Source organism: Hetaerina americana, unplaced genomic scaffold (assembly GCF_022747635.1).
Source record: "Hetaerina americana unplaced genomic scaffold, ioHetAmer1.1.p SCAF_10, whole genome shotgun sequence".
In the NCBI taxonomy this organism is placed as follows: domain Eukaryota; kingdom Metazoa; phylum Arthropoda; class Insecta; order Odonata; family Calopterygidae; genus Hetaerina; species Hetaerina americana.
The window spans coordinates 62,815,945-62,838,276 of record NW_027286070.1 but is presented as its reverse complement, the minus strand read 5'-3'; the positions used below and the strand labels follow the sequence as shown (position 1 = coordinate 62,838,276).

Below are 22,332 nucleotides of genomic sequence, written 5' to 3'. Positions count from 1 at the left end.
ATTCCGAAGATATCACGAAAAACAGCGTTTATATCAAACTGTAAGAAAATGCACAGTTTACTTCTTCCATTTATTCGGTTAGTGGCGCTTGGCAAGTCCATACTTGGCCTATTCTACCGGGTACAATCGGTCGAAGGTCGACCAAGCTGCCAATGCACTTTCGAAGATCTTCTCCCTTCTGCTTTCCATTTACTCCATCGAGTGGTATTCTGTTGCTCAAATGGTTTGTTTTCACCTTTGTTGTCATCATAACATTCGGGCCCTGCCGATTTGTTCACGCATTCCAATCGCCGCATGACATAGATCACTCTCCCCCTCCACCCAATCCCTTCCCTAATGGCGATTCTTTTGCTTTCTTCCCATCGTTTCGCTTTCTCTATCGATTCCCACTCGCCCTTCATCCCTCCTCTCCCGCCACACCCTCCTCCATCCCCTCTCCTCCCCCCCCCAGCCATGCCGTTCGCCTTTTGTTTTAACGTCGTGGGCGTGACCCTCTTTCGCGTGGGTTTTTCGTGGTTTCGCTTTTGCTTCGGAGAGAGATAGGGAGTGGCGGGCCGTGTGTGACAAGGAACAGGGAGAGGTTGGGGCGAGGGGGGGTGAAGAGGATGGCGGTGTGTATAGTGAAGGGGGGGAGGGGTTACGGAGCGGAGGTGGAGGGTAGCGTTTGGTAAGGGCAGGAGGGTAGGAGTGGATGGAGGCGAAAGGGAAGAGGAGGGGGAAAATGGGATGGAGAGAGAAATCGAAAGAGTTAATGATGTGTCAGGGAAGTTTATCAGAGCCGGGAATCTTCTGTTAATTGTTAGAGGGTGCTGAGGAAAGGGAGAATACGGTTGTGGAGAACGGGAGTGGGTGGAGATGGGAAGTGGGTGGGAGGAGGAGTGGTAGGGATGGGAGTCGAGCCCTTGATGGGAAAGTGGAGCTGGGAAAAAAGGGAGGAAGGAGGGTGGTTTCGAGGGCATAGGACTGGGATGGTATTTTCGACTCCTGGGAGGGTCGAATGTGGGATTTTTTTCCGAAGCCATTGGTTTGGGAGTGAAGGTTATGCTCGTTTAGTGTCGTGAGAGGTTAAAAGGGGGGAGGAGGAGGGTGACGTTGGGTTTTGGATGTACGTAAGAGGGTGAGCGAATGGTTGTTTCACCCTTTTTTATCCGAGGTGGAAGGGAAGGGCGAAGGGTCGAGGGGTGGGGAAGGGGATGAATAAAGGGGGGTGTACGGGCGCAGGCGTTGAAAGATGCTTCCGTTGATTGGCGGCGACGCCGTGGAAACTGGGTTTCCGAGTGTTGGGGTGAATCGCCGTTTGAAGTAAGGCCCTCGGAATATTATTAGGAATGGATAAGGCGTGATGTCATCGGCTGCTCGTCGCTCGGTGACCGGTTGACGTGTGTCCAGATAAATACGAAAGCCACAAGGAACCAACCAACGCATGCTTCCATTTACTCGGCTATATCCTTGAGATTATAAAAATATAGATAACCGTTCTTCCGAAATCATTCAGACTAATGATACTGGTCTTTTTATTTCTTAACGCGTAATACATTAGTTGTTTATGGTTTTAATTTTGCATTATTTTGTTGTAAAAGCTACCAATGATAGATAGGGGTTAAGGGAAGAAAAAATGTTTGTAAAAATAAATTTTGGAATTGGAACTGAATTGTTTGGTCAATGATTTCCTCATATAATGTGCTATACACATATGCATCAAAGTTAGCTATATACATATGCTAACTTTGATGTAGGAAAGTTGGCCGTTTGGTCAATGGGAATAAACCCTGAATAAATAAACTTGGTATTTTTTTCACGGGTAAAACGTTATTAAAAATATCACGTTTGAAAACTGAGATGAAAATTGAGAGAAAAATGAGTGCCAAGTGTGAAAAAATACCAAGTTTATTTGTTCAATGATCATGAATTTTTTTGCAAAGTAGAGAGATCCTCTAACCATCGAATTAAATGGAAATAAAATTATTACTCTGCTTGCTTTCCAAGGCATCGTTCTAATGGCTTGGGTATTCTTATGGAGCGGGAGGAGTATGGATTACCTATTTGAGATTTATTAAGAGACATGCTACTCTATGTACCAAAGTTAGAGGAATTATTCGTTAGCTCTGTGATAGTTATGTTTTTTGAATGAAAATAAAATTATTAGTGTTTTTTTATTCTAAGTCGATCTGAAAAATTTCCATGGAAGGTTCATCTTGAGTGAGTTAACCACAGTGGTATTATGGAAGTGTGCAACCCAAATTACTTCATAAACGGTTATTTTCCTCGAGAAGAGTAAAATTCGTCATAACAAACGAGTCGGGATAATCCGGTTACGGAAATGATACATTCATCTCCAATGGTTCTGCAATTAATTGCGGAAGGGTCCAATAAAACCTTATCGATACGAGTGACAAAAGATAAAACCAAAGCCCAGGACGAATTACTCCGTGACGAGTATTTCAATAGGCCCGTGTGTTGTAAGCCGGGCAAAAAACGAACTGGCAAATGGTGGAGCGAGTGGACGGACGGAATGCGTTTTCTTAAATGGGCAAGCCGAGTCGATAGAAAGGAAGATCGCGTCGAAGAGGGAGAAAAACGAGAAGAAATCGGAGTGGAGGGATGTCGAGTGGAATAAAAAGGAACAGAGGAGTGCTGAGCTGGGTGTGGAAGGGGAGGGGAGGAGACGTGGGCGACGAACGTCCTCTTCCCGCTACTACCGCATTTCCCAAGGGGTGGAGAAGCGGGGAGAGGGGTCGAGGAGAGACGCGACTTGGGACGGAGGTGTTTTTAGGGCCGACGGAAAGAATTCATGAGGATCGCGTGGGGTGGCGGAGACCGCCAGGGGGAGGAGGAAAGGAGATAGAAGCGGGGACCTGGCGGAGGAGGAGAACACAGGGGTCGAGGAGGTGCGTTGGGAGGAGTACGAGAAAGCGCGCGATTAAGCTTGCGTAAACACGGCCGAAGGTGCTAACGGGGTGAGAGGGTGGCGGTGGGCGAGGATGGGGAGAGTGTGGATGTTTGGGGGGGATGGGGAGGAACGGCATCGGAAGACGGGTGTCGATCGGTTCTCGGGGGGTAGGGCGGCCGGCGGGTGAAAGAGAGGTGATTGGTCGTCGGGGCAAGGGAGAGAAGATTTAATGGCATCACATTTGCATTGTGTGTTTGTGTGTGCGCGCGAGCGAGTGTATATCACCCCCGCCTCCGAAAAGACTCATACACCCACACGCGCGCACAAACAGACCTTCGGCCCACGCAATTCTCTCCGCATGTGAGCATCGTTCGCTCTTCTTCCTGGCCGAGATGAGGAAGCCTCCGGAGGGACCGTCAGCGAGCCCAGACACCCATCTTCCAGCTCACGAGATGGTCGGGGTGAGCGATGGGCGAAACCTCAACTTCCCACTATTTTAAGTTGCTGTTGCTCCCTTTTTTTTCTATTGGGGGAAGTGGGGTTAGGGGGCGGATGGTGAGTTCGCTCTTAACGTGTCCTCTCCGTGTTGTCTCCAGTGGTCGACTCGCTTAATGGGAGGTCTCGGATCTCGTGTTAGCGGAGTTTTTATTTTCATTTAATGATTGCCACGCCCTGCTCCATCTCAGGAAGGCTATGCTTGGCGAGGTAGGAGAGGGATTTGACACATCAGTCCGATGGGCAGACCTGCGACGCTCTTAGTAGCATTCTCTTATCTTAGGTGGGAAAGCAATCAGCCTATTTGAGGGTAGTTAATTAGCTATTTATTTGTGCCCGCGTGATTTTCAAACGAGGACTCTTCCAAACGACGTTCTTTTCGACCTTGTGGGTGTGTGTGATATTCCTCCAACCCACGGATGTCCTTTGGCTTTAGCAGTGAAACAAAACTATCTATACTTAATTTGATGTTATAAATTTCAGTATCTCTAGCTTGTAAATCTCCCGAGCCAAAAGTTTAATAATGACTGGTTCTCTTTTAACAAGGACAGGATATCGTATAATCAGGCCAAGATATATTTAAAAACATGATCATTAGGTCATTAGGAGCTTCCTAAATTTTAGGTGTATTCTTAGACGTTTTAGTTGACATTCCGTTTCAGATTCCATGGGTAGAACCTGAACATTTGCATGATCGTTTTTCCAATAGAAGAACGCTCCCGAGGGACGGAGAGCAAGGGCGTAAATGTTTTAGCCTCTAGAAAATTCAAGTCCGCAAATATATTTTTAGCTCCTCCCTTTCTATAAAACCTGAGTGTAATTTAACTAAACATGCTGCTTAAGGCAATAATTTTAGCTCAGAGTACGACTAGTACGCTTTACCTTTCCCCGGAACCAGATATACGAGTTGTATCGTATTACCTGGTTATTCTTAGTGTAAATGAAAATCTACCGGCACCATGTTCCTAAAGTGTCGCATCACACTTATATGAAGCTTAGTCTAGCTAATTGTAATGATAAAATATGACGCAAGTTAAAAAATATTACGATTGCATTTTCTGACTGCAAAACCAAAATTTAGTTTTAATTGGAACCCTTCATATAAAGTTTGAAAACAGTGTAAAGCATCCATTTATGACGGCCATTCAAGTCTCCGGTTAAAAAGCTCATATTTCAAACGCCCGGGGACGCGATGGGCATAACGATTTCATGAGTAAGTGTATGATTAATTCAAGGAATGCTTTGGCGTGATAACTAACGCAGTCTCCATCAATCTTTTTCTCCTTACAGATCCACCTCGCTTGGAGAAGTCTCCACTGCTGGCCAACGGCTACAACCACCCACCCACGCACCACCTCAACCACCACATGCAGCAATTCATGCAGCTCGGCGGGCATCACCCGCACCACCACCCCGGGCACCATCCGGCCCACCACCCGGGATCCGCGGCGGCGGCGCAGGCGGCGGCGGCACATGCCGCGGCCGCGCACGCGGCAGCCGCACACGCCCACTCGACGGCCATCTTGTCACCGGCGGGCATCCCGCTCTCCGCCTCTAGTCACGGCTTGGCGGCGGCCGCAGCGGCCGCTGCGGCGGCAGCATCCCGGGCAGACGGGTCCGTCATCAAGAACCAGGGCATCCCGGGTATCGACGCGATCGCACGGTGAGGGCGCCCCGCTATTCCCCGCGAAGAATGCCTGGAGGGCCATTAATTGGCACGAGGGTGAAGTCTAGCATATTTGGGCTAACATTAGGGTTTTAGGACGGTATCATATTTGTATCCTTGACCGAATAAATATTCCAGAGTTATGTCAAAAATGGGCCAGTCTCTTCTCGCTAACCTAGCGGTGACAACGCTTGTCCTGAACTTGTCAGTTGGCGGGCGGTCAAACTGATTAATGCATTGTAAGCTCGAGGGCTCACCTATTATTTTAAAACTAATAAGTTTTGTGGCAAAGCAAATTCGATTCGGGAGTCAAATCTAAAACCCGATCATCTCTGAAATCGGTTGACCTGAAAATCGCGGAAGATTTCCATTTCACTGCGTTTGGCAAAATTTAGTACGGGTATATCATATATCTTTGCAATTTTATTTCGGATTTGATTGATGATGCCTTTGAAGTGAGGTAAATGCTAAAGTTATAAGCCTTTGAAATAAATGGTGGCTTAAGTAACTATAAGTCAGCATGCACGGAAAATAAAATTCATCGTTTTGTCAGTTTTCGTGATATTGTCTTGCATTTTGAGAGAACTCAAGTTCGCTTGCACAAAGAAGTTTGTCAAGCGGAGAAAGGAATATGGAGAAATAGTTAGGGTAACTAGGCACACTTTGTGGCTTGCTTTTCATAGAACCTGGGAAGTAGAAAAAATTAGCTCAAGGGAATTCTGAGATGAGGTCCAACTAATATTAAGCTTCAATATAAATTCTATTCATCCTTTGGATAAAAGCCTTATTCCTACGGACTCAAACGATTCCTCTGAGAGAATGAAGTCTTTCGGGAAACGTCGGTCGTCCATCACCCCATTCCCCTCATATCCATTCTGAGTGTTTGATATGAATGCATATAAACTTCCTTCCTTTTCCTGGCATTGTTGGCGGCAAAATGGCTTTTTGGCCTCTTCGTACGTATTGGACCGGAAGCGAGGACGTGATGTGCTGTGAGTTAATGACTGCAAAAGGGAGGAGTAGCGAATTCGATATCCGAAGGCATTAAGACGGGCTAGGTTGGAGAGTTGGCGGACAGGGGGTGTTGTAACAGCAAAGTAAATAAAAGGGCGTCCGACGATTGATGGCGAATGGCGAGAGGTTGGGAGAGAGAAGGAGGATGGGAAAGCCGGGGGGTCCAGAGTATTCGTGGTCCCTCTGCCTGGAAGACTGATGGGGGAGGAAGGGGAAGCGGGGTTGGGAGTTGGATGGAGAAACGGATAGGTTGGAAGATGACGTCATCCGGTAAAAAGTGGGGTGGGGTTGTTTGATGGGAAACGCTCACCCATTTGCCGGAACTTTGTACGAATGCCCTTGAGATTAGACTCTAAAAAGTAAAACTATAGTTTCTCGTTGGAATTGATGGAATATTATTAAAATTATGATAATATTTTACTCAGGTTTTAAGGAAATAGATTTTTAGGCAATTGAACTATTATGTTATAAATGTAATACGAAAATCGTTATTAAATTAAATATATTTATTATTAATCTTCTTCGCATCTGTACTCGAGAGTATATTTTGTTTTCTGTTAGCCAACAGCAACAGTGTTTAAATTATATCCATAACTTCGGTGCCGAGTTATGTCTTTTAATATTTTCATTTATGAAAACATTTTTGGGATGACAAATATATTTGCTATAATTACGCGTTTATAGTTTCATTTACTGGTTGCTGCATTCATTAAGGGAGCTGTTGGATAACAAAACATGCGATTTCTGCTCTGCACTTCAAAAAACGAGTTAAAATGAGTCCCATATATTTCTGGTTACCACCACGTTACACTTGTCCCTAAATGCTGCTCTCTCCAAAGGTTTCCTTTATACACCATTAGGAAGGTAAAGGATACAAAATGGCACGAAGTCTTTTCCCCCAAATATTTAGTCGTCACCTTAATCCATGACGCCCTTCACAAACTTCCTTCCATTCCCCTTTCCCTTCTCTCTCCCTCGGTTGGAGGGACGGGGAGATTCGTGCGGGGGTGCAAATGGGGTTGACGATCACAAGGAAAGAAATATCGTTCTCTAACTACCAGCCTCTTCTCATACTCCACTACTCTCCTCAGCCCCGTAAAATGTCCTCCCATTAGGGGGTGGGGACGTGAAAAGTGGAATCGGGAAGCTAGAAATCCTCTTACTCAACGCCACCTCTCTTTTCTCTCACTCTTATCCAATTTTCTCCTGCCCCATCCACACCTTGCACTTCCACTCACCCCAAACCCATACACACAGCAGTAACACGCGGACATAGTGGGACTCTAAGCGCCTCCCCAGGATTGCCCCCTTCGTCGAGGAAACCCCAACTGCCAACCACCCTGCACACCCCCTCCCCCACACACTCCCAGGGAGTTGACTCCCTCTGGAGACCCCTCCTGTTTTTTCTCTTCAACACCCTCTTTTTCCCTTTCCCCCGGCTCCTCTCCTGAGATTCCTTTAGCCGAAAAAAAGGGTCTTCAGACCCTCCTTCCTTTCTCTCTTCCCTCTCTGCTCTTGGAAGCGAAGGCATTTTGGCGAAAAAAATCGAATTACCTGCGATGGTGTTGTCGTGGGTGGGAAAAGATTTCCCGTGGAAGTGGGGGGTCGTGGCTGGTGTGACGGAGGGGAAAAAGGGGCTTTTTATTTTCAAAGACCAGTTTGACGTTTCCGTTCTATATCACTCCTCACTTTTTTATCCTCCTGAGGAGAGATAGAAAGATTTAGGTTCCAAATATACCCTCCTAAGCTCACAGTAGCTTGTGGTTTTTTTTAGGAATAATTGGGAGTTAAATAATACCTCCGGTTGAAGAACAATGATTAATGGAAATATAAGTGGCGTTTAATCCCTTCGCCTAAGCAGTTCCTTTGCTTATGGGTGCCTCACATTCATTGTTGACTGACTTTCTAAGTTAAATATGAATTTACTAGAAATACTTCTTGCACGCTCAGTCTCATTGACGTTTTGATAGCATTTTTGTCTTGAGAAACTCATTCACTGTAATTCCAAGAGATAATATCACCATACTATACTCACATTAATACGAGTGGTTATTATAGATTACTTGGGATATCCCAATGCTTATTCTAGTATCTCTTGATAGATTTGGTCGATATCTATATGAGTGCGCTTGTTTATCCAAAACAAGGACTCATTTTTTTGGTTTAGATTTATTTTTATGCATGGATACATTTTTCCAAATTATTAGTAATAAAAATTGTTTTTTATTATTATATTGATTTAGAATTGTGCCTCAAATGTTAAAGGAATGTGTATGTACCAAAGGAAAAACATAAACGGTAGCTTGAACTGTTTGTGGAAGACTTGATTAAAACGGCTTTCATAGCGGAAGAACAGATTATCAATAACCATTTCTTGATATAATTCCTTTCCCTCCTCGGAAAATTCAGGAATGAATAATTTATCACCAGAAAGAACCTTACGTGGAAGGGGGATTTAGCATTTTTTAATCAGTTACACTGGTTATCGCACGGTCGGCGAGCGAATAAGAGCTTAAATTTTGCAACAGGCATCGGGCGAAATTATTCCTTCTAGAAACTTGCCAGAATTAATGGAGGATTTCCGAGTCTTTTTCCCTTGCTCTCCCCTCCGTCTACACCATTATTTCCGCAGTAAAAAATACAGGAATTTACGGCGCTAAGAGAGAGAGAGACCCTTCCTTATTCCCCAAAAGCCTTCAGCCTCTGTGACATCTTTCATACATCCGCTAATCCCTTGTACGGAATATTTGCATTTTAATTAAAATGGAAGTGAGGAAAATGATAATCAAGTTGCGAGATTTATAATACTTTTTTCGCCTCCTCAATTTTTCTCGTAATTCAAGCACTCCCCACCCGCATCGTCCCTCTCCCCGTCCGCCACCCTCCTCCGTTCTGTCCGCCCACACCCCCATGGCTGCCGGAAGACGAAGTCTGCGGAAGGAAACAAGCGACCGAAGCAGATCGAGATGGAAGGGCGGGTCGGAAGGGCTTCGGTGAGGTGAAGTGGGAAAAGGGGTGTGGGTGGTGGCAGATAGTAAGAGAGAGAGGGAGAGAGTATTTGGCATCGCCGTTTCCTTCCCTTCGCAAGAGCACTTCCAGAGCGGCCGGGGGAAGGGCGAGAGGGAGGGAGAGATGGTTGGCCTTCCCTTCGTGCGGGCATACGCTCAGATAGGCGTGGATTTCGCAAACCACAGCTTTGTCCAATTACCTAAACCGTCGACCCACGCGACTTTTACTTCTTCCGTGTGATTTATTGGCTTTCTCCCTTACCTCCCTTCTTCCTCTCTCTCTGTTTTATAGCGAACTCTTCGCTCTTCTTCATTTCGCCTAAGCCCCTCTGTAGGTTTTTTCATGTTCCCAAACGAACGCCTCTTCCCCAAATACCCAAGGTTTGGGGTACTGACTGTTGGATACTTTGTATCTCTCTTAATCCCCCCACCTATTCCACCCCCCCGTTTCCCAAAGATCCCCCCCCTCTCCAAGGCTCTCTTCACCCGTTTCCCTCGTCCATTCTCCTTTTATTTCGTTCCAAACTCCCCACGACGGCCGAATTGAACAAAAAACTCGGAAGCAAAAGATAGGGAATATCGTAATGGCGTGATGCTATCTTTGATTTTTCCGAATGATGTGGTGATTCCATGTGGCCCTCTCCCTCCCTTCGCCGCTCTCGTTTTCAAGGGATCCCCTTCGCCGCCCCTTCCGTATCTTCAGGTATCCGTCCATGTGGTGCGGTTTTTTCGTTTGTGGTCAACAAAGAGTGTGCTTTTATTGTACGCTTCCCGAGACGGGTGGATTTCGAGATTGAGCAGTTAACGCTATCTCCTAAAAAGAAACAGGCGGTTTTCGTCATATCTTTTCATTTGCTCACCCTCGATGAAATCTTGACTTATTTAGTATCGCCCCCGATTTAGGTCGATAAGCCTCCCTAACGCCAGGGGGCCTATTTATATATATATATATATATATGGTGCATTAGTGTGCCTCGGGACGGTCGATCGGTGGCATATTTTCACGGTCAAGAAAACAATAAAGGAAATGGCGCAAATGGGTCTCTCAAGAAATTGACTAAGTGTTTTGTGTTTATTAAAAAATTCAGAAAATACCGTGGTGCTGTTGGATGTACGTACGATATGTTGCTAATTGGGATGAATCTTAATAAAACAGAAGGTATTTAATCACAATTTTTCAAAGGAATTAAGACTTACATGCTCAATTACCAAAATCTTTACGCAGTATGAAATTAAGTAAAAAATAGCAATATTCGCTCAGGCACTGCCTTTAATTTTCATGGAAGCGTTATTCGTGTGGATTCGAAACCGTATTCTTCTCCCGTGAGAATTTTATGAAAAAAAGCTATTTTAATAATTCTATGGCCACTAAACTGTGGAGACAAAAAAAGCAAAAGTTTGAAGCACTGATCTTAGGACCTTCTTGAAATTTTTGTATCATTATTTTGGATAAAGATTATATACTGGCCGGGTGTTTTCTTGTTTTAATGCAGAAGTTGTGCATTCACCTCCCATTTGCTAATTTTAAACACAAACGTATCAGAAAAATATCACCGCGGAATAGTTAGTTACACCTCTCATTCTTTTTTAGGATTGCGGTACGTTAATTATTTGGGCGATGGCGTGAGGGTACCCATAAATAAAAGCTCCCTCACGTAAGGGAGTGAGACGCTAATCGGCTTCGAGGGGCGGCTACCTCCTTTGATGCTTCCCTCCCTTACTTCAGTTCTCCGCCTTACACCCTGCCTCCCCCTATTCGTCCCCTCCCCCGAGCCACCCCCTTTTCTCCATCCCCAACGCACCCTAACTCCCCCTGTTCAATAGGCGATGGGTCACGTGGTGATTCAGTAGTTAATCAGCACCCGACCCCCTCACCCTCTACAGCACTCCGTTTCCCAATTATTTAAAAACCCAGTTTGAGGAAAAAAAAACTGTCGTCCCCTTTTTGCCTCATCTCGATCATTATTTGTCTTGTCGATTTCCGCTAACGAACGCTTTTCATGCGTTGAAAAGTAGTCACAAAGCTCTCAGTTTTTCATTTCCCGCAACATCTTGGGGCCAATATTTTTTACCTCACCCTCGTGGGTGCGTCGTCTATGCAATTGGAGTCGTTGATCATCTTTCTTTTAATTTGCGTCTGCATGTCAAATGGAAACCCTTTTATCCTTTCTTTCTTCTTTCATTGCGCGGAGTAAAACCAAGGTTCATTTCTTTTTTTTTCTCGTGGAGGAGCCAGGTCTTCCCTCTCCGTCGTACGTTTTTTTAACCTGAGCTCCGGTAACAAAATATCCCCATCTTCCTTCTCTCCATCACTGCCAACTAATTCCCCTTCGAATTGAGACTCCTTGATAAATTAGCTTTGGAAGGGGGATAGGGGGTGGATGAAAGCGGGCCATCATGTTTCTGTTTGAACTTGCATTTTCCTTAGACTTCTTTCTAACTGTGAAATATATGGTTGATAACTGCATCAGCCTCCATGAATTTTGCGTTGAATAGTATTATAAAATCTAAAATGATTATTTAATTAAAATATTCGTTCATTGCATCCCATTGTAATACTGTCATAATTTTAGTGTTTTATCGGGGGTTTTCCTTTCTTCGTTCTGAAATAAGTTGCAATTAATTTTATTTGTTTTAGCAATTGATTTCCTGAGGTACATGAACACCATTTAGATATGTCTTGATTTTTTTTTTCTATTTTTCACAATTTGTTAGCCTTAATCTTGCGAAAGCCAATTCTCGAGGTGTGGTATAGTTCGAAAAGGAAAAAAATAGCAGTTTTTTTTCATCGAGCTGATAGATGTAAAAAGAGGCTCCTGTAATATTTATGATGTCATCTTGGTGTAGTCACTATAAAATATATGTTTTGATTATAGCATACTAGATTACATATAATAGACACATACATATACTAGATGTTTTCATGACTTAACAACTATCTGGCCCAAGTGTTGGATAGGAGTTGATTATAATTTCAATTCTCTTCAATTTAATCCGATCAGGATCAGATTTAAATATCATTGTTGTTAGGATTTCAACTTAAAAGTACTGTCATTATCAAGGAACCGCAATAATAACTTTAAGGCATTTTACGAAAGCGTGATTTTGAGCATGAGTCCTGAGCAATAATTCCTTTACTACTGAAGAATATTAGTAAGGCTTACAGTAGCTTGAAAATGGGAATTGACCTTACTTATTACTTTTAAGTAAAGTCGGAACCAGACTATAAGATTAATATGATAACTAATTAAAATACCCTTAAGATAGCGTGAAAATTATTAAATTGATGCAATTTTACTGCATTATATATGGTTAGCAATGAAAAGATTATATTTTCGTGGAAGGAATATATTATTGTGGCACCATCTGTGGTTTAAATCTGATATTCATTTTTGTTGTTATTTCTATACCTTAAATAAAGTTCCAATATTTACCATCATTAAAAATAGTGAACAATTTAATTTGGAATTAGTTTTCAGGTGTTAACAAAATATTAAGTTAGTTTAAAGAGAAATGTTATTAATTATGCGCGTAAAGCATAACATAATTTCGTAATGAAATTATGATATGAAGGTGTTTTTTCATAATTTAATTCTCTATAGTTTAAAAGAATTCAATCAGTGCTTTGGAATCAGAATAAGGTATCATGCCGCGATTAACTCTCTACGAGATATTTGGTTCATCGTTTCACAAAATTGACAGTTTTCTAGAGAATCAGAGAACTCACCTGTATCATCAGTGCATGCGGGCTGAAACCAACCGCCAGGATAATAAACATGGCCACAGTAATGTGGTGAATTAATTCGTAAAATCGTCCTCCAGGGATGACCCCTTTTCACGCTCGGTTTTATCAAAAAAATTTCGAGGCGTTTCGGAGCGTTGTTTCCTTTGTGCTGTGCTTTGCCAACTCGCCGAATTGGATTCGTGAATCAGTTGTCCAGTGAATTGTGAGCGGCGGACGTGAGAAGAAGTGAAAGGCGATTTGACATCGGACCGGAAAAAGAGCCACGTCTGAATGATCAAATGTGGAGGCGAGTGAAGCGTGAGGGCGGAAATAAAATTCAGTTTTCGCGTCCGTGCCGCCAAATGAAGAGGCGATTTGAAATCTCCGTGTGGCAGCGTACGGCCGCGAGGGGGAAATCCATAAATAAAATTGTTTTTGGGAGCCAAGTAATAAAAATAATTCGGCGAATCAAAGTTTTATATCGTCATTCATTTTCCCGTTGGCTCTATTTTTAAGGCTTATGCTTATGTGGCCGTCGTACTGTATCGCGTAGCTGAATGTAATTATCTCTGCGTGATAATTAACGTCTATATTATGGAATTATATGAAAATTTTATTCAAAGACTGAATTTGGTTGTTTTATTGTTTTTCTGTATTTTGTGGGTGGTCCCTTTTGCGGGAATAGGTATCGTTCAATGCCGTATAAAAGGAACTGGGTTGCAGGAAATTACAACCATTTTCAGGCACATATTGATACTTTGAGAGGTATTGATACCTCTCGTCAACATAACCGTTCTGATGATAGCCAAGTGATTTGGAAAATGTTTTGCAGTGACTAGGAAATTATTACCCTTTTACGCAATATTAATCCTCCCATTTAAGAGTTATTCATAAACTTACAACTGAATTTTTTGCATGAGACTTATTTTTCCTTTTTGATCCCATTACATGAACATTCACATCAGATCCGGCATATGGGAGAACTGCAGAGCTGCTTACGAGGACATCGTGAAGCACTTGGAAAGGTAATGTAACATTATATTTTTTAAATAATCAAATGTTTTTGACTCTGTGACCGTCCCGAGGAAAATTGAAACAGGCTTCTCGACCTTCTTGTTGAAAAATTGCTTGGAGGGTACGTCCGAGAATTGCCAAACCATGAAAAAGTAATTCTTATTCTCGTTCCCTCATTTAAACCTCATACTTCACGTCATTCCATCTCCATTTTTAAGTTCCGATGCACCAACTAACCTCATTCTCTTCGATGTCCTTTCTCCTTTTTAGTCCTTCCTCCAGTGCTTTAATTCGTTCTCTCTCTTTGCCTTACCTTCTTCAGCCAGACCTTCTCACCCCCGGGAATCACCCACCTCCCCCTCGTACCCCTTACATCCCCATTTTCGCCCGACATCCCAGACCTGTCCGTGTTCGTTAAGGGTGTCATCAGAGGAGTGCAACCATTCGTGACGTTGCAAGGGACCTCAGGATGGTTTGGCTTTTCGGTGGATGGGGGTCGGGAGGAGGGCGGCGGGGGTCGAGGGGCGGGAGGAAAGGGGGGAGGCAGGGCTTGTGGGGTCGGGGTTTTAGGGGACCTTGCCTGGCTTTGGGTGGGGTGACGGGAGTGAAGTAGATGTGCGAGAGAGAGAGAGAGGAGGATGGGTCGGGGGAGGAGGGAATCGAGCGAGAAGGAGTGGATTGTCTGGATTTATCTGGTATTTTGGAGGGCCGTGTGTGAGGGGGATGGGGGTAGGTTTTCGTGTCGTTTTCCAGTTTGACGGGGGATTCCCCCGTTACCGCCGTCCTTCTCCACCATCCCCCTTCCCCCCCCAATACATCCCCCCCCCAACACATCCCCCCTCCCCATGGCCCTCTCATCCTCCCTCCCACCCACACGCTCCCCCTCATCCCCCACCTAACCCTTTTTTCTCCTCCCCCGCACAAAATCCCCGCAGGCGACGGATGCATAAACAATTTTCTGGTCTGCAGCATACATTGGCGCCTAGCTCGATAAATTCATCCCGTCACTTTTGAATTGCTCTTCATCTCACGACATCGCAGTTCGAAAAAAAATGAACCGACGCTCACCCTATCTGGAATTTCTAGCTTTTTAAGGATCCTTTCGGAGTACTGCTCATGGCTTTCAAAAGCATGCGCATTATGTCTACATCTCTCACCCTCTCTCCTTCCCACACTTTCACGTGCGAATGGGAATCTATCAGGTTTGACGAGAGGGTTTGCGGCTAGTCTGACGCGCCCGTGACCGTATTTGAGCCGTGGAAGCTCTGCTATGTGGCGCGATTGGTAGGATTTCCTAGTTTGAGGGTGGATAGTCGAGTGCCACCCACGTCTTTCTCCCTGTTTAGCCGATTCGCTGCGCTTGGATAAATGCTCGGAGGAATCAGGATAAAGAAAGGATTAGACGAAGGAAGGAGACAAATTTCGGTCGTCGGTTTTCGTTAATTGGGATCTCTATATGGGTGTGGTGGGGATGGTAGATCGTCGGGTCGTTTTAGAGTTATATTTTAAGTCGGAAGATCTGAGAACTAAGTGATGGATTTGGCGATTAATGTACGTTTTCAGCTGTATGTTTGTAAATAATAGTCTGTTCTATTAAAAAGTGGGAGGTTTTGTGCTGAATATTTTAAAGGTTTACGTGGACGTACATATGAATAAACCAGTTAATTTAGATCTATTGAATAATATTCATTGATTTTTTTCTGCATGAATTATACTTCGCTCCAACCGACGTCACTAACTGGACTAATAAAGTATTAGGCACTGGTCGATGAGAATGTGCTATACGTATATTACATTTTTAACATGTCCAATTGATTTAAGAAACAAACTTAGCCTCTGGGGAGTAACTCTACGAACGTAACTGAGAGTCTTAAAAGTTAACACCGTGATTCTTCTCCGTAGGTTAAAACTTTGCGACCAATGTACTAGTGGCGATAGCGATTGCAGTTCTTTTGACTATTCATACCATACCAATGGCAATGTATCAAAATATTTATTGTTTGCCAGATCGCTTCGTTCTTCATTTCATTAAATATGGGCTATATGTTTGGAAAACATTTACGAAAGTTAAAGACTTTATTCTTTAAATATATATCTCATTGTAGTCGAAGAATTAGCGAGGTTTCTTTTATTTTTTCTCCGTGACGACGATGAGAGGATTGATCGTCATGGAACCAAAATAAATACGTCCCTTATCGCAACTCTAAGGACGGGTGGTTCATGTATCCGACAGTGAATGTTTTTCTAGATGTTTATTACGCCTATAAGTAAAAGGTAGAGATGTTTTCGCATTAATATTCCTCAGCTACTTCACAAGTTAATATTCGGAATCGATACCTTTTATTCTCCTCGCCATCGCATCAAAGTCATTTTTCTGACTTTTCCTCATCCATCTTCTCCTTCCACCTTCTCCCCCACCTCCAATCTACTGACTCTCGGAAACCTTCACCACACCCCACTTTACCCATCACGTCCCTCTCGGCCCCGGCTCCTCTTACTCAACCCTTCTTCATCCCCGACCCCTTTCCCTCGGGTCCCCAAACTGAATCTGCTCGCTTGGAATGTCAACTCCAATCGTTCAATTCATTTCCTTGCTAACCCGGCCACCCACTCACCCACGCCCGTCTCCCCCTCTCTCCGATCCTCTCATTCGCCCTTCCCTCTCTCCTCCTCACCTTCCTCTCCCCCTTTGGTTTTTTCAGTCCTCGTACGTGGTATCCCTTCGCTTATCATCTATTTTTTCAAGCACGACATTTCCATTCGACCCAAAAGAATCAAGCATAATTTATTCTCTCTTAATTGCCCTCTTTTAAATCGTTATGCCTCTTCTATCTCGTTTAGCAAATATATCTAATGTAAAACTAAGTTATCTCTAACTGCTGGCAGTTTAAAGCATTGCTTAGACCTCTTATAAAGTTGGTAAAGAATTTCCATTATGCATATGACAGTATACTCGAGTTATGAAAATTGTATGTAAGCAGCTTTGACAATTTGCCAGACCGGCTAGCAGCATGGAAAAATAAAGCACATTTTGTCGTCAGCCGGTCTGGCCGCAAATGTCAAAACTGAAAATACTTTCGTAGTGACATATATTGTGAGTAAATTAATGCAAGTTTGATGAGAAAAATTTCAGTGACAGTTATGTTAAATTAAAATGATTTTAATATTTTGGTTGGTCTTAACTCGGAAAAAAATGTGGTCCTTCGTGGCATTGTTGCATAATGTGTGATAGCATATTCCTCCAAGAGATTTATTTTCGGTCAGATGGGTTTTTTGGGATTTTATCCAACTTATCCGCCTCCAGAAAGGACTGGCGGACACTAAGTGACAAGTTTCATAATGAAATGCGTTATTAATGGAAGTTGCGTGGCGAGGAAAAGTGGAATGTTGATGAGGTTATGGTTTTGGAGGGGATGGCGGTGGCTTGCTCGGTCGGGACGTTGCCGTCTCAACGAGAAGCTAATGACTCCGCGAGTTGGGACGCACTTGCAAGGTGAACCCTGTGAAGAAAACTCGGGGGGGGGGACGACGACAGGGAGGAGCGGCGAAAACGGAATGGGATCCCCCTTTTACTCGGGGGGGGGGGGTTGACGGAGATGGAGGGGGGTGACGAAGGACGAGCAGTTGTGGAGCGGAAGCTACAAAAGACTCGCCTTTGTTCTGCTCTTATTTTACCAGCCCCGTGAACAGATTTTTCGAGGCAAAAGCTCAGGGAAGGCGTGCGCGTGCCCCCTCTTACCCGTCATTCCTTCCGCACCTCCTCCCGACCCCTCCCCCAAATGCTCTTCGCCCAGTCTCAGGGCCCATCACGGCTCGTCAGTCATTTTGCCTTCCTCAAAGAAAAAAATGCGACTTTGGGGTGGTACGCGTCGTTTTCATCACGCTCTCAAAGACGTTTTTGAGGAAATCGCGAGAGGAAAAAAAATGACCGAGGAGGGAAAAAAAGGAGGGTCACATATCAGGGAGTCCGCGGTGGCACTTTATTTCTCTCCCTACGTACGGGCTTCCCGGAAGGGTTTATTTTCGGATACCCTCTCGAGGAAGCCTTCCAAAGTTAGCCAATCAACAGGAATTGTGTTGTGAGTTCAAAATATCCTCATATCTAACCGAATGAAAATGACGGAGAAACGGACATTTTTTAGAAGTATTTCAAATTATTTCGATGACGAGTGGAAAGTAGAAAATAAAACTTCGATTTTCACTAAGCAATGATCGGTAATTGTTAACCAATATCAATCGTTGAAGATTAAATGTGGCGATAATTATTTCATCAACCGATGTTTTCCGAAATATGGAATTCTATAATTATTATGAAGTTGAAATAGCACATGGAAAAGAATATTTATTTGCTGAAATATTCTCATTTTTTTATTTCTTTTATCGGCAATAATAATGTGATCAACAGTCAATCCGATTGGTGATTGACACCTCTAGTAAGTTGGGTTTAATTAATCAGTTTCCTTTGAGCATGGGGTTGATTTTTTTATATATGTTAAAATTATTTTATATATGTTTAAATGTGACATATGTCGATCTAATCTATGGTAATTTTTTCCAATAGCAACAACTTTTTTATCGTTTCCATGTAAGCTATGGAATTTAACTAGAAAGAGAAGGTTATGTCCCCTATGCTGTCAATTTGAACAGTGTTTTTGCGGTACACATGCGCCTAAAATACTTATCGGATAGATAGTACTTATTGGTTGGTATCGATAAGGTAGGGTTGAGTAATTAATCCAGATTCGGTGCTTTGTATTTCCGAGGTGACAATGACGAAGCAAATTCATTATCTTTGCTTCGGAATATGCTTGAAGTCGGTCTTATGTGACCTCCGCGAGTCGAACAACCCCAGAGTAACGCCAGTTGGAAGGAGATCCGAGTAAGTCGGGAGGTTTTCTCGCAAGCTAGAACGAGGTGAGGGATGGAATCCGCGGCATCGGTGCCAATTCGACTTGCTCACGGAGATGAAAAGAAAACACCGAGCCATCCTTGTTGTCGATGTATCCGAAATGAGGAGGCGGGGTGCGTGGAGGGGGCAAAGGGGGTGCATGGCACGCATAGAGGGAGTTCAATGTTTAGGGGCGCTTCAGGGTTTCACCTCGGAGGGAGGCGGGAGGAGGGTTTGAATCGGAGGGAATAGGGAAGGAGTGTAGAAGGGGCTGGGGCGTGGGGATGAGGAGGGAAGAGGTGGAGCACGTGGATGCGGGGTGGAAGACGGGCGGAGATTACCGGAAATCGGATGGGGCGGTTGCAGAGTGGAAAGGGGGTGCGGCGGTGTAGTTCCCATCCCCCGGTTTTGGGAGGGAATTGGAAGCGAGAGAATTCATAAGAGAATGCAAACAGTAGCCGCGTGTTGGGAAGATATTGGTTACGGAAGACGGCAAACGTTTTCCATTAAATTCTGCTTATTTTAATTCAAAATAATAAAATCCTTTGTTGCGGTTTCCCTACTTCTTCTTTTTTATGGAAGCACTTTACCAAGCGGGAAACGGTGGATACGAGAAGGATAATGCCCAGATCGGAAGTTTGATGGCAGCCTTCGCTTTACTTTGTGACGTATTCTTATGGGTGCATAAAAAGATGGACCCACGACTTTCAGTTGAAAGGGTATTAGCAGTGTTAGTGTTCGCGTGATGTCATTTATTACCGAGATATTCAACGGACATTTTGAGCTAATGATATAAGTCTCGGAGATAAATTGCCAAATCTTTTTAACGGAGCAGCCATTTTCACAATGTTGAGGTAAGGAGACGCCAAATTCCAGAAATTTTTATACTTGAATGATTTGAATAACTGTTTCATTTGAGATCTTTTATTCGGTTCTCAAATCCAGAAGTATATTTTATTTTTATCGTATATAATTTTCTCGCATTGCATCGTATAATCAATTTTCACGAATATAATCATAGCGGATGCAGTAATTACCGTTTAGGCGCACAGTGATTGAGTTAATTTCGAATTTTAAACAGAAAAAGGTAAATTACCATAATGTCTAGCATCCATTTATCCGAAACCATGATCTTCGGATCTACGAATCCTATCAGCCAGATATTTGCTGTGACATTTTATTATTATGCATATATTAATCCCACTGAATAGGTAGAAAAATCTTCAATCGAAATTGGAAAAATTCATAAATTTTCCTATCAATGAGAATGGTAATGGATACAAATATTCTATTACATCTTTACGGACTTGCTTGAAATGTTTTTTTTTCGAGAAATTCCCAGCGTAAATTAACAAAACCTCTTCATCCCTTAAAAAATGCGAAAATTTTGCTTCTGTCGCAGCACATTTCCTTGCCGCGGTCGAAAATGTCTGATTTTCCTCGTGTGTTTGGTGAGCTAGAGAAGGAAAGAGTGGGGCGGAACTAAAACAATCCCTTGACGGTATCCGATCGGCATTGTGCGAACGGGCAACTCGAAATTGCATTAAAATCTCATTTCTTTTAGCCAGGCGGAAACGTATCCAAACAAATACACCTCCAGAGGGTATTTCGGTTGCAAACTCCTGGGAAGCCAATCTGAAATAAAAATATTTACAGACGGAAGGATATCGGAGACGCGACGGGACAAGGAAGGCGGGAGTGAGGGGGTTGGGGATGGGGAAGAGGAGAGCTACAGGGAGAGAGGGACGGGGTGGAGGCGGCAAAGAAGAGGAGGAGGAACAAGCGTGGAAGTTTTATTCACTCTGGAGATGATGCGTCTTATTTCGCTTGGAGTTCTGGGGTCGGCCGAGAAAGAGATGTTGGGGTTCTTGATTTAAATTTAATATGATTCCGTAAAGAGCAAGCTGAGAAATAGCGTTCCATTCGCGTTTCCATCCTACGCACTCCACCTCCTACCCACCCCACATCTTAAATCCCATTCCCCTGTACGCAAAACAACCCCTCCCACCCATTCCCTCCCTCCACGCGAAAAAAAACTCTACTCCAATTTCACCTCCCACCCACTTATACATCCCCACCCTCCCAACCCCGCGTTTTTTGTTTCCCATTCCCCTTCACTATTCATCCTCCTCGCCCACCCCCTCTTAAAGTCTCCTACCTTCTCCCCACCCTCTACCCTCTTCGATGGTATGCACCCCCCAAACTCCGCCCTTCATCTCATAACCCCCACTCGCGCCATTAACTTTGGCGCTACCCCTATGTCTTTACTCGGCGCGATGATACCACTTTTCTCTATCCTCTCACGTCTACCCCCACACCCCTTGATCCTCCTTTTCTTTTCTCTCCCTCCCTAGCCCCTTGTATCATCGCACCCTCCCCCCCCTGATTCCCCGCACCACAAATCTTGATTTCCATTTCCGTGTCTTACCACCGACCCTCGCCAACACCCCCTTTCTAGATCTCTCTTTCTCTCGATTCCTCCTCCCGACCACCGCGCTTCTTAAAATTACCGTAATTCTCATATCACTAAAAGGAAGTTCCCCCATGACTTCCCCCGTACGCTTACCCTTATTTAATTAAAATATTTGTCTTTTACCTCTGCATTACTCAAATCAATGGCACCACGCACTTACCTCGAGAGTAATCAATGGAATGCTCTTTCCACTCGGGTACATCGGGAGGGTCGTATGCTATACTGCAATGAATGGGCCGCACTGTTTTCTTTTGTGTACGCGAAGTTAAGGAAAATGTTACATTATGCTCCCTCCGTGATGCATTACTTTAATTTTGGGCGGTATTTTGTATCCATTTTTCATTCCAAATGCGTTTTTGAAATTCAATGGGAAACGTATCTTATGTTATCCCAACAGTAAACTTTATTCTTTAACTAAATCCCTAATGGTAATTTAACGCCTAGAGAGGCTAATAGAGTTGGAAGTACTATCCTTCCTACAAAAATTATAAATTAAATTTCAACTTTTTAAGTGATTAAAATAATTCATTCGAGCCAGCGCAATGGCAATAACAGTACCTACTTTGAGGAGAGAACCTTGTCTAACAAATGCCATCCATATATTGATACATTTATACAATAACCATATGGATGATGTTCTTACGTAAATTTTATACGAGCTCGTACTTTGGTGTAAATTGATTCACTTTCAAAATCAATGGTATAGTGATTCCATATCTTGATTGAGGCTATTGAAATTCACAAACCAGACTCGAAGAGGAATCGTCCATTCGAAGAGGATTCGTCCGAAGAGGAATCGTCCAATCGTCTATTCTCTCATTTTGTTTTTGGCTGTGGAAAAATCGCACTGCAGCTAAATTATTGTCTTCACGAAGATATGATACCACATACGAGGGTTCCGCGGTTAAAATATTTCACCGTGATAAAATGCACCCATTGCTTGTTGCTCAAGGAGATGAAAAATTAATTTTGCATGCATCATACTTCTCATCAGCCTGCATATAACTCGCCGCCTTCCCCCATCGCAAGAATATTTCCCATCTTAATGGCACCTCCTTTCTTCTCTCTCCCCTCGTTGAAAGACGACCCCCCGCCCCGTAATTCTTCTATCGCGCCCCCACAACTCTGCCCTCATAATTTTAAATCTATAGCTCCTTATT

General features: G+C 43.6%; 1 protein-coding gene across 1 annotated transcript in view; it reads left to right on the top strand.

Moving 5' to 3' along the window:
• Nucleotides 1-22,332, top strand: part of dac (dachshund family transcription factor) — a 648,885-nt gene that overhangs the window by 306,197 nt on the left and 320,356 nt on the right. The window contains exons 3-4 of the mRNA XM_071598986.1: nt 4,676-5,048; nt 13,763-13,822. Coding sequence (XP_071455087.1) covers nt 4,676-5,048; nt 13,763-13,822 — 433 coding nt within the window. The remainder of the gene's footprint in view (nt 1-4,675; nt 5,049-13,762; nt 13,823-22,332) is intronic.